Source organism: Macrotis lagotis, chromosome 5 (genome assembly GCF_037893015.1).
Source record: "Macrotis lagotis isolate mMagLag1 chromosome 5, bilby.v1.9.chrom.fasta, whole genome shotgun sequence".
Taxonomy (NCBI): domain Eukaryota; kingdom Metazoa; phylum Chordata; class Mammalia; order Peramelemorphia; family Peramelidae; genus Macrotis; species Macrotis lagotis.
The window spans coordinates 214,886,113-214,899,038 of NC_133662.1; the positions used below are offsets into that span (position 1 = coordinate 214,886,113).

At 36.5% G+C, this 12,926-nt stretch overlaps 1 protein-coding gene across 4 annotated transcripts in view; it reads left to right on the forward strand.

The window, feature by feature from the left end:
- The window catches only part of CEPT1 (choline/ethanolamine phosphotransferase 1), a 39,463-nt gene that overhangs the window by 5,898 nt on the left and 20,639 nt on the right, over positions 1-12,926 (forward strand). For all 4 annotated transcript variants that reach the window (XM_074188409.1, XM_074188406.1, XM_074188407.1 and 1 more), the window contains 3 exons: positions 229-608; positions 8,726-8,873; positions 10,432-10,573. In XM_074188409.1, coding sequence (XP_074044510.1) covers positions 270-608; positions 8,726-8,873; positions 10,432-10,573 — 629 coding nt within the window. In that variant the 5' untranslated portion in view covers positions 229-269. The remainder of the gene's footprint in view (positions 1-228; positions 609-8,725; positions 8,874-10,431; positions 10,574-12,926) is intronic.

Consider the following 12,926-nt stretch of genomic DNA (forward strand, 5'->3'; position numbering starts at 1 on the left):
TATCTGAAACCTAATCAGGTTATTGGTATTGTCTTGGCCATGCTTGCTTAATGCTGCATTTGTTCCTACGAGTTCTCCTGTGTTGCTCTGAATCATACTCATCATTTTGTAATCGTATTCCATTATTATGAATATGACTTTCATGGCTTTATTAATTTTTTTTACATAAACTTCTTGGAGTTTCATTTAAGATATAGAATGGTAAAATACTGGTATTTTTTTCTTCAGATAAAAATAAGCAACTAACAGAAGACAAGAATTAAAGATCCATGAGTGGACATCGATCAACAAGAAAACGATGTGGGGATCCTCACCCAGAGGCCCCTGTGGGCTTCGGGCATGTGAATACCTCAGGATGTGTATTAAGTAAGTTGCTTCAGTTGCCTACCCCACCATTGTCAAAACACCAGCTAAAGCGCCTAGAAGAACACAGATATCAAAGTGCTGGACGATCCTTGCTTGAGCCCTTAATGCAAGGTTACTGGGAATGGCTAGTTGGAAGAGTTCCATCCTGGATTGCCCCAAATCTCATCACCATCATTGGACTATCAATAAACATCTGTACGACTGTTTTATTAATATACTATTGTCCCACAGCTACAGAACAGGTAAGAGGGTGTCTTAATAGCATCAGTTGTAACATTTTTAACAGATGAAAAAGAAACACTATAGTTGTGTTTAAACCTGACTTGTTTTGGTTAGTGTACTAATGTGCAAAACATATATTGTGTCAGAGAATCGGGAAAAAAAATTTAATGATTATTTTATCTGTAGTATATAGATTGCAGAATAAAGCAACAAGATATTTAAACTTTGCTAGGATTACAGAAGAAATCTAAACTAGAATAGGTTACAAGAGACTTGAATCTTAAGGTGAATGATTTTGCTTTATTTGTCATTCACAAGCATTTTTTTTATTTTCTGTGATAGGCACTGTTAAGTATGGGAATAATCTCTAATCACAAAGAATTTACATTCAATGGGGGGGGGGAGAGAGAGAGAGAGAGAGAGAGAGAGAGAAAGAAATAAAAAGCAGCGTGGGAGCCCCACAGGTGGGGAATTAGAAAAGGCTCCAGGTAGATACTGGTGCTTAAGTTGATCTTTGAGGGATTGAGGAAAGATGTGATTTCCAAGGATTGGGGAATGGCCCATGTGCAAAGGTAAGAGCCCAGGGAACAGAGAAAAGGCCAGTTTGGCTGGATCACAGGGCTTGGAGACAGATGGGTTGAGCACAGGTGGCGACAGACTTTCAAAACTAAACAGAAAAGTTTGTATTTTATCCTGGAGGCAGCTGAGAGCTGCTGGAGTTGAAGGAAAAAAGGAATGGTGAGGTTATTAACTAGCCTTTTGTTTCCAGTCTGAGGTGAGAGCCTTTGGAGATCTTCCCACTGTTCTTACTCACTTACAGGTGCCTCTTCCTTGGTCTTGGCTGTGATTCTGGCAGGCCACAGGAAGTGGGGAACAAATAAGGCAGTGCAATTAAGGGGGACAGGAGAGCCTCACAAACTTACCTAACCCACCCAGCTCCTCATACTACTGATGCTGCCCTGCCTGGTCGCTCTATCGGCAGTCTTCCCTGCCAGGAGAGAAGCAAAGGAAAGGCTCTAATATGAACAAGTAAATCAATAGGTTTATAGCTTTATTAGCTATGGTAAATTTATGTCATTTCCTCATTGATGTGAACCAGAGTTGCTTTACAGGAAGAAGGAACTGAAACTGTTGTGCTCTGTGCATAGCCCTTGCTCAATATGGAGCAGCATTTGCTTACACCTGGCACACAAAATCATTGAATTGCAATATCTGCTTTTGGCTTCTGGCAGTTTACCAATTTGAGATCCATCAGATTGGGCCATGGGCTATCCAAATAAGAACAAGTATGAGAGTACTGAATTTCCCAGATGACTAGTCTAGTAAGGTTTGACTGTTATAGTCTGATTTTGATTAAACCATCTAGCTCTGTGTTCAACATTTCCTTGTCTAGACTTTCTCTAACTGACTGTTTAAAATATTCTATAATCTAGTAAAGAATCAAAATCAAACTCATTGACCTATTATATCATATAGGCCATCTTTGCCTCCCTTTTATGATAATTAAGGCAACATTTAGCATTCCCCAGTCTTGTGGTACCTTTCCTATTATCTTTTGTTATTGCTGTTCATTTCTTTCAATTGTCTCCTACTCTTTGTGACCCTATTTGGGATTTTCTTGGCAAAAACTCTACCATAGTTTGCCGTTTCTTTCTCCAGTTCATTTTACAGATGAGGAAACTAAAGCAAACTGAGTTAAATGATTTATCCAGGATCATATAGTTTTGTGTCTGAGGTTGTATTTAAGTTCAGATCTTCCTGACTCCAGACCTGGCTCTCTGTCCATTATATCATCTAGCTTCCCTTCCTGTTATCCACATTATTTAAAGATCATTGATGAACTCAGCAAATTCTTCAGCCAGTACTTGAGGAACTCGAGGTTAGAGTACACCTGGGCCATGGATGACTTGTATTGATCAAGCTCAGTTCTCAGGATCTCTTTCTGTTTCATTATCTGAGTGCCAATTTGTCTTGAAATCATACTTTTCAAGAACAAAATGATAATTGAGCATTTCTGCCTGTTCTTTGTGGTCAGTTTTTGTCCCATTCCCTCCACCCCCCCAAAACCCCCACCCCCCAACCCTCAGCCTTCGATTTCCTTGGCTATACTGTTAACAAAGCACCTGTGCACGGGAATATGCTCAGGTGCTGAGGATGCAGCGACCACTATGAGACTGTCCTGCCTTTGGTCCCGCCTTCAAAGGACGTGTGTTTTATTAGGATGAACACTCTGCATAGATAGACATAAATTGGATACAAGGAGGGGAAGACATAAGTTACTGGAAGGCTCTTTTGGCATTTGAGCTGAATCTGAAGGAGGAATGTGGAAGGGAAAGGAGAGTTATTTAGTATGGAGAAGTTAGACCAGAGGCCCAGAAACAGGAGATGAAGGGACATGTGTGAGCAGTAGCAGCTAGGTCATTCTGACTGGACCATAAGGTTCTTGAATGAGAGTGGTAAAATAAGGCAGGAATACAAGAGTGGATGGAGCCATATGTGGAGAGCTCTATGCCAGATGAACTTTGATTTGATTCTATGTGGTAGTTAGATGCACCTTTAAGTGTACAGAGCACTGGACCTATAGCCACAAGACCCAAGTTCAAATACAATTATAGATATATATTAGTTGTGTGACCCTGGGCAAGTCACATAACCTCTGCCTCATTTTCCTCAACTGTTAAGGTTTAATGATAGTGTTTCTCTTATAGGCTGTTGTGAGGATGAATTAAGTTAATATTTGTTCTTTAAAAAAAACAGAAACAACACAATTCCTGGTACAAAAGTTTATTCCTTTTCTGTGCCTTCCATATATTACAGACATATTGGTAGCCACTAGAATTTCTTGAGCACACTACAGCATACTATAGGAAATCCATGTAGGCCACCTTTTGGAGGATGGATCATAGCGGGGAACGACCGGAGGGCAAGTAGGACAATGAAGAAGCTATTACTGTTGTCTGAATAAGAGGTGATAGAGGCTGCACTGTGTGAGTTGAAAGGAGTCTAATTAAAGAGGTGGTTTGTTAAATAGAAATGTCAAGACCAACTGGTGAGAGGAAAATGGAGGAGTCCAATAGAATATAAGTGATGTTTCTAACAAGACACTAGGTCATCAGAGATCATAGAACTAGAGCAGCTGACATGAAGTCAGATAGATCTTCATCCTCAGTTACTGACCTTGCTTTCATCTTCTCTATATGTTCTTTTTTTTCATCTTAAGTGGGTGGCCAAGTTCTCTGTGCATCTGAGTCTTTATACAGCTTTCCCTTTTTCTTTGATAGAATTGTTTCTCTTTGTGTCTTTAGAATTTTATTCTTGAGAACTTCCTATACTTCTTAACCTGACTTTCCCTGCAGAATTTTAAGCTATGGGATCCTTCCTCTGTACCTTTGAAATTTTTTCTTCCAAAACTAGGGCACATGTTAGCATATTTTTGATTTTCTTTCATCTCTATCAGAAATTTCATCAGTGAACAATTCCTATCAAGGTTCTCATGATTTCTACCCCCCCCCTTAACCAGTCATATTTTTATCATGAGCATCAGATCCTCAGTAGATTTTTATCTTAATAGTTCCTATACCATTTGAGAAAGAAAGCTATCATTTTTACAAATCAAGAAATTTTCAGCTGCTTCTCTCCTGGCAGATGTTTCCACTTCCACTATATCATTTTTCCATGGTAGGCTTATGATCTGGTAATCAGACTTATTGTCTTATTTCTTCTTTTTTGTGGTAGTCTCAACAAGATGACAATATCACTTCTTTTGCCTTTCTTACTCAGTTGTTACAAAGTCTTTGTGACCCTGTTTGGGGTTTTCTTGGCAAAGATACTGAAGTCATTTATCATATCCTTCTCTAGGCATTTTACAGATGAGGAAACTGAGGCAAACAGGGTTAAGGGATTTACCCAGGTCACACAGCTTATAAGTTTCTGAGGCCAGACTTGAAGTCAGGAAGGATTCTCCCTCACTTAGGGCCTGATGCTCTATCCACTGTATCACCTCACTACCCCAGCCTCAGTCTTTATCGAAAGACTTTCTACTTTTCCCCCTCCTCTAGTTCCTGGATTTCTTTACTCAACAATGCAGCTGCTATACCTTGCCTTTTTTATTTGCCTGGTTACTTTTGACTATAATTCACCTGCCTGGAGTTAAATACCAGCTCAAGCCAGCAAACAGTAAATACTTAGCCATGTGCCAGACTAGGTGCCCAGTATCTAAAATTAAAAGTGAATGTTGACACCAAAAATGACCTTAGTGCTTGTATTCTACTGAAAATAACAATGACAACAGCCTGCACACAGAATATTAATTATGGAATATTTACGAAGTGCATACAGAGTATTTTAGAGGAGAAAACTTGAAGTATCACGATTGGCCTTCTCTGTAAGGTAGCATGTAAGCTAAGGCTTGAAGAGAGGTTGAAATTCCAAGAGGTAAAGAAAGTACCTCTTGGAGAGTATTTTTCGTGACTAGCAGCAGTATTGGAATTTCACGTTTAGAGTCTTTGGTGGGAAAACAGTTTGTGAAAGGTAATAATTTGATTAGCTTTGAACCAAATTATAAAAGACTTTAAATGCCAAACAAAAATATTTGTAATGGAGCCTAGAGGCAAGAAGGGTCCACTGTAGCTTTACATTGCAGGCCTAACAGTTTTGTAACGTTTTTTAGAGGATGAATTGGAGACTGAGGATAGAAAAACCAATTAGGAGTCTTTTGCAGTAGTCAAGGCAAGAGGTAGGTAATGAGGGCCTAAAGTAGAATGACAGCTGTCAGTGTAGGGAATGAGATGGATTTGGGAAAGGTAGTGGTACAATTGGTGAGAATTAGTAATTGCTTAGTTATGAAAGGTGAAGAAGAATATAGGAAGTATATAGAAGAAATCTAAAAGGGAACCTGATCACTGAAAGGATGATGGTGCCCTTGAACTAGGAAGTTAGGAAGGTTGACAGGCTTTCATGAGAAGGGTCCACCAAGCCCTAACTATTTTGCTAAAATCTAGATAAAGTAAATCCTCAGATCTACCAATTAATTAATGCTGTCAAACAGGGCAAAAATGAGAGTCCTCAGGCATGATTTGTTCTTGTTGAGGCCTTCCTGGCTCTGAGATTACTGCTTGCTTGTGTAGGTACTCATTGTTCTAGAATTTTGCAAGAAAACAGTATTAGACTCACAGTGCTGCCATTTACAAATAGCACTCTCCTGTTTTGAAAATCAGAACCTTTTTTTATCAGATCATGAAGTGCTTTAATTTTTAAAAATCTTAATAGTATTTTTCCAATTGCATATGTAAAGATAGTTTTCAACATTCATTTTTGTGACATTTTGAGTTCAAAATTTTTCTCCCTCCCTTCACTACCCCCCCAAGATAGCAAACAGGCTGATATAGGTTATATATGTACAATCATGCTAAATAATTTCCATATTAGTTATGTTTTGAAAGAAGACTCAGATCAAATGGAACAACCATGAGAAAGATAAAACAAGAAACAAAAATTTTAAAAGTGAAAATAGCATGTTTTGATTTTCATTCAGACCCCTTCTTTCTCTGGATGAGGAAGGCAATTCTTGAAATCCTATTTGTACTTGTCCAGTGGTCCCTGATTCTTAAAGATCTTAAAAACATAACTGACAGTGGCTTTCAGCATGCACATCTGTCAATTCTGTCTTTACTAAGGAGTTAACTTGAAGACCTCAGTGACAGCTTAGGTGCTCTTAGAGAGCCCTAACTCTAGGATACATAAATTTGGATGGAGGGGCTTCTTAGCATGTCAAAATAGTATATCAATTTGTTCTTAATATAACAGCACATCACTGTAAGAGGATGGTGCTATTCAATATTTTATTGAAAGTTAAATTTCACCAGACCAAAGATAACTATTTTGTCTTCAGAGTTCAGAGGTAATAATTTAAGATAGTAATCCTTATCTTATCCACTCATGATCAATACTATTCTCTTCTAATTCTTTGATTGTACTATATATATAGCCCACAGACATTGGTTTCCAGTCCGGGGGGAATAATGCAGAAATAATACCCCCAGATTATAGCTATGTCGTTAACTTGTTAATTAACATTAAAAAAAATTAAATATTATTAATTTAATGCCTATCTACAAAAAGAATAGGTCAGATAAACATACAAAACTAGGGACAAAATCCTGTTTCAAATTCCTATCTTTTAACAATATGGTACTCATTGATGTAAAATTTTAAGAAGTGAATGAAAAATTTACCAAAGGCTTCTGAAATAACGGTGCAAGAGGAGAGTTAATTAGCATCAGTGTGATAATTCTACCATTATTTTGTAATATGGACTTGACTTCAAGCTAATTCCAAACATCCTTTGTTGTAAAGGAAAGTTAGAGATCATCAAATAATTCATAAGACAATAAGAATTATTCTTGGTGTCTGTTCTTATCAGGGTTAGTTTTTTTTTTTAAATTGTAGATATAGGGGGCGGCTAGGTGGTGCAGTAGATAGAGCATCTGGAGTCAGGAGTACCTGAGTTCAAATCTGGTCTCAGACACTTAATAATTACCTAGTTGTGTGGCCTTGGGAAAGCCACTTAACCCCACTGCCTTGCAAGAACCTTAAAAAAAAAAAAGAGTGGATATATAAAGTGCAACTTGATGGTAGATAGTTTGAGTGATAATAACTTGGGGACTTGAAAGAGTGATGTCAGAGAAGATCTAAACAAAAAAGATATAAACATATGTTAGCCCTATGAAGATTGATTAAAAGAAAAGAAAACTGAGTAAAATTCATTTCATCAACTTTTTTTTTCCCCTACATTCAAGCCAGGAGTTTCATATCTTGCAAATGCCTACATTGATAATCATAGTTTTATGTTTGACAAAATATTAAAATTTATAAGTGGTACCTCATCTGTAATGTAAAGGATTGCTTATTTGAATTTTCACTGAAATTATAGTTGTTTTTATTTCAAAAACAGTGTTATTTTCCCCCTGTACTTTTTTTTTGAGAAACTTATGATACCAAGTGTTACTTAAAATTTTCATTGAAATTGACCTACATAGGAACCTGTCTATGTAAGGTTTTTCAAGTTAGCTAAAATAATGGGTGTTCCAAGATTTAGCAATTTGGTGAACACATCAACATTCCCTATACCCAGGAATGAGTTCATTCATGCATATGAACTACTCAAGATGTTATCCCACGGTGAATAACTACTCATCTTCACATCTGACAGAGTCTTCATGCGAGTGACACCTCTGAGGGTGTGGTAGGGAAGAAAGAGAGAAACCCAGAAATCTTAGGTAATTTTGAATCTTGAGGTTTTTAACTTCCTTACCCTCCTGAGGAATCGCTAAGAAATAAGGGATACCAGGCCTGATCCATACATTTTTCATAAGAGTGATTTGACCAGGACCACAGTTATATAACTTCTTCAGTTGACAACATTGGTATCTTCATATATAATCAGTTACCTCTTACCAAGATAGGTCACTTTTTATAATCTAGGGCAGGGTGGTCCAACCTTACTTTTAAAAGTTTTTATTGAAACAATAAACAATATATTTTGATTTGCCATTTTATTGAGAGCTCTGTGGTAGTTGAACTTCCTTTTACTAAAGTATGTAGTAAACCCACAGGCAGTCACCCCCCCCACCCACATTTTGGACAGCCCTGATCTAGGGAAATAAAGTGCTGCTTATAGTTTAGTAGCTTGAGTTTTATTTGTAATTATGAATAGCAAAATTCACCTTCATAGTTTCATTTGATAGTATATGAGAAAATATCAAGTATTGGTGCCTTTCCTCTTAACAACTGTTTGTTGAACTGATTTGATGATTTAAAAAAAATAAGTCTCAAGAGGATGAAAACTTACCCCCCCAGCCATAAGACATCTTACCATCATCCCTTACACACACATACACACACACACACAGAGTATAAAAAATACACAATAGTAATTTTTAAATGTAATAACCAACAACTAGAAAAAGGGAAGCTATCTCTTAAACAGATGATTATAAATATTTAGAAATAAGTGTTTCATGCTTTCTAAGTCATTTGTTCAGAATTAGGTTAGTAAAAATAAGTCTTTACCTAGCATCTAACTGTTGATTCATGTTTTTTAATAACTTCATTTATTGCCATTTCTGTTTTCTCCTAGGCACCTCTGTGGGCATATATTGCCTGTGCATGTGGCCTTTTCATTTATCAGTCTTTAGATGCTATAGATGGGAAACAAGCAAGAAGAACCAACAGTAGCTCTCCTTTGGGAGAACTTTTTGACCATGGCTGTGATTCACTTTCTACAGGTATTGCATAATATTCATTCTAACTTCCAGTCACGTTGTATGACAACTTAAAGGCATGTGAGGTACAGAGTTCAGAATAAATAGTACTCTGCAGCTAAAGTGTTGTAACATGCCAGACTAAGTAGTTTTATATTTAACTTTAGTTTTTGAGAGTTTGAATTGAATTGTTTATTATTGGAACTTGTAATGAGTTTAGAAATGCAATATAAAACAATTTTAAACTGGATTTTTTAAAAGCAATTTTAATTCATAATGTGTTTCTGTTATTGGGTTTTAAAATTCTTAAGGTCAAGTAGATTACCTAAAGCCATAGCCTCTTTTAAATCAGGCTTCCTAACAAGCATTGATTATTCTTTTTTCTTGTAACTACTATGTTTTAAGCAAGTTTCCCATTATCTAAGTCAAATTGTAAAGTTGGGAGAGCCAGACTTGTGGTGTCTTGGCGTGGGGCACTCTCAGTGATAAGACTCTCTATCAGGGTAGATCAGCAAATCACTCTGTAAGTCACTCTGTACCTTATGGTGTGTTAGAGCACAGTCTAGATGCATTATAGTCAAAATGTATGCCCTTATTTATGTGTCCTGGGTAGCTATATGTGTCTACAGAAGAGTTCAAAATTCTTAAGAGATAACTGAGTCCTTAAAAACAGTTATATAGCCTTGGGCAAGCCACTTAACCCCATTGCCTTGCCCAAAACCCACCCCCAAAAACAGAAACCAAGAAAAACTAGATCCTTGAATAGATAAATATTAATGGTATATCTCTCAAAGGATTTAACTACCTTATAACTGCTGAGTGCTAGTTTGTGATTCTATTTTTGTCCCCAAGGAGGTGAAATGTTTGAGCTGCAGTATCATAGTTTGAGACTTTTCCAGACAATCTCCTAGCAAGTCTGTGTTCCTGAAGTAATAGCTGTTAAAGGACATCCATCAGCTCTTTCTTATTTAGGAATAAAATATTCATTTTGAAGATTATCCAAAAATTTGATTTTCTTTTTCACTTTTTACTTTTGTGCCATTTAGTTTGTGCAGTGGATAGAGGGCTAGACTTGGAGTTAGGAGGACCTGAGTTTCAATTTGCCCTCCACAGCTAACTAGCTATATGATACTAAACAAGTTGCATAACTTGTGATTGCCTTACTTTGCTCAACTGTAAAATGGAAATAATAAAGCACCTACCTTTGAGGTAGGTGGTGAGGATCAAGTGAAATAATACAATTAAAGCACAGTGCCTGGCACATGATGAGCAGTTAATAAATACTTGTTTCTTTTGGTCCTTCCATTAGTTCTCAGTGCCACTATTGATCAATAGATAGGACCAATATTATACTAGAAAAGGAAACTTGAACTAATTTTTGTTTGTGAGTTTGGTTCTGATCAGACTTTTATTGTACTGGAAAATTAAAGCTTCAGGCTAAAATTAGAGTTGAGATTATCTGCGGAATTTCTCTTATCTCCCTTTTCCTTTATGATGTATAACTAAAAGCTGCCTGCAAAGTCACAATAGAGGTTTCTCTGATTTTATTTTCTTCTTGATACTAATAAGAGCTCTCTTGCAGTCTTCGTTGTTCTTGGAACCTGCATTGCAGTGCAGCTGGGAACCAACCCTGACTGGATGTTCTTCTGTTGTTTTGCTGGGACTTTCATGTTTTACTGTGCACACTGGCAAACGTATGTTTCTGGAACATTACGATTTGGAATGTAAGTACCAAAATGACATTATAAAAATTCTCTGGAGTGTCAGATGCAGTTTGGATTGTTGTGTATTTTAGCAAGCTATAACATTACTAAACTCACTAAATAAAAACTTCTCCAGACTGTCATTCTTTTTTTTTTTTTAACTTTTACTTGATGATTTCTGTCATGCCTTCTTTTACGTCCTTTTTTTAAAAAAGTGAACATAAGAAACATATCAACTTTAGGGAAAAAACATACTCAGTTTATACAAATGAAGCAAAATTCCCTCATTCATTCCACTTTGGAACTTTTTTTTTTGCAAGGCAAATGAGGTTAAGTGGCTTGCCCAAGGCCACACAGCTAGATAATTAAGTGTCTGAGGCTGGATTTGAACTCAGGTACTCCTGACCCTAGGGCCGGTGCTCTATCCACTGCACCACCAGCCGCCTCCACTTTGAAAATTCTGATCATTGGATATTCAATAAATGATAATTAAGAATGGTTCCAATAACTATGGTAGGCTCTCCAGAAGGGAGAAAGTTGTTTTTTGACCACAAAGGATAGATTATATCTCTCTAAATATTAGGTCTTATAGTTATTTATTTCTTATATATATTTGCCAATATACAATAAATAGGTCCACGAGTTTCCTATTGATAATCAGCACACCATACTGATTATAACTGCTAAGGAAGCATTCAAGAATTTTATAAACATGAGGGGGAAAATCATGTGCTTTTACTAATATTTAACAGACTCTTTAATAAATATTAAAAACAGACTATTACCCTGGTATTTGTTATTGTATAATAGATCCTAGTGTTTCTGCTCTTATACTCTATTTTTGTGAGATTCTGAGAAAACCTTATGCTTTTGAAATCTTTTAGAAATTAAAGATCTCAAAATTATGTTAATGACATTCAACCGGAAAATAAGTCAAATTAAGTTCAATAAAGAAGAATCAACAAAAGTCATTTTAATTTAGACTACCAAATAAGCATAGGCATTAGATAAACCTAATAGATACCCCACCCCCAAAAATTATTACTTTACTTGAATTTTCATTCAGAAATGTTACTGTTGAACTTATTAGTAATGAGAGAATAATAATGAATATTTCAAGTAAAAGTATTAAAGGTGACATCACATGAGATATTTCTAACAATTAGGGGGGAAAATCTAACTTATAGAATAGTATACTGTACTATATATTATGATAACCATTCTCAACATTAGAAAAAACAACAGTGTTAACAGGCTGAATATTTCTTCCAATAGACTGTGGGGCAACTCACCTCAATTTTGTGGATGATTTGTTCCACAGATTTTTTTTTTCACCCTCATTTCCTAAAGAAATCAGTATTGTTGGGGGTACCTTAGTGGCACAGTGAATAGAACACTGGCTCTGGAGTCAGGAGGACCTGAGTTCAAATCTTACCTCAGACATCTAATACGTACTTAGCTGTGTGACCTTGGAAGTCATTTAAAAAAAAATCAACATGGTGACAAAAATACTATTCAGCATCTATTTGCTATGTGTTTTCTCTCTCATTGCTAAAGAGGTGCCACTCAAAAAAGTGGGAGATGGGGAAGAAAGAGAGAATATGGAACCAATTAGATGAACCAGTTGAAGGAAGAATTTAATGTCTTAGTTTTCTTTTTATCAGTTTTGAATTTCTCAGATCATTTTTTCATCTTATGTCATACTTCCCTTGTGGATATCTGATTTTTTTGTTGTGGGACATAGTGAAAATAGGTGATAGGAACATTTAATGGTTGATTTGACCTTCAATATTTACTGGGTAGCAACTGTTGGAAAGTTATTGGGAATAAAAAGTTAAAGTTAATTAGGGATGGAGAAAATGTATTCTGTGAGCACCTCAAATAGGTTAAGAATAGGAATAAAAGGGGCGGCTAGGTGGCGCAGTGGATAAAACACCGGCCCTGGAGTCAGGAGTACCTGGGTTCAAACCTGGTCTCAGGCACTTAATAATTACCTAGCTGTGTGGCCTTGGGCAAGCCACTTAACACCATTTGCCTTGGAAAAACCTTAAAAAAAAGAATAGGAATAAAAATAAATAAAGTTATAAGTTGGAATGATTAGGAATGACCTATGACAGAGCCTACCATCGAACAGGGTGAAAAAAAAAAGATAATGAAGTAGGAAAAAAGGAAAAAATTCAGAAAAAGATCCCACAAGGAAGGAGTACCAAAAACAAGAGTAAGGTAAGTTAACATCAAAAGTAAAAAGGAAGGGGGCAGCTAGGTGGCACAATGGATAAAGCACTGGCCCTGGAGTCAGGAGTACCTGAGTTCAAACCCGGCCTCAGACACATAATAATTACTTAGCTGTGTGGCCTTGAGCAAGCCACTTAAC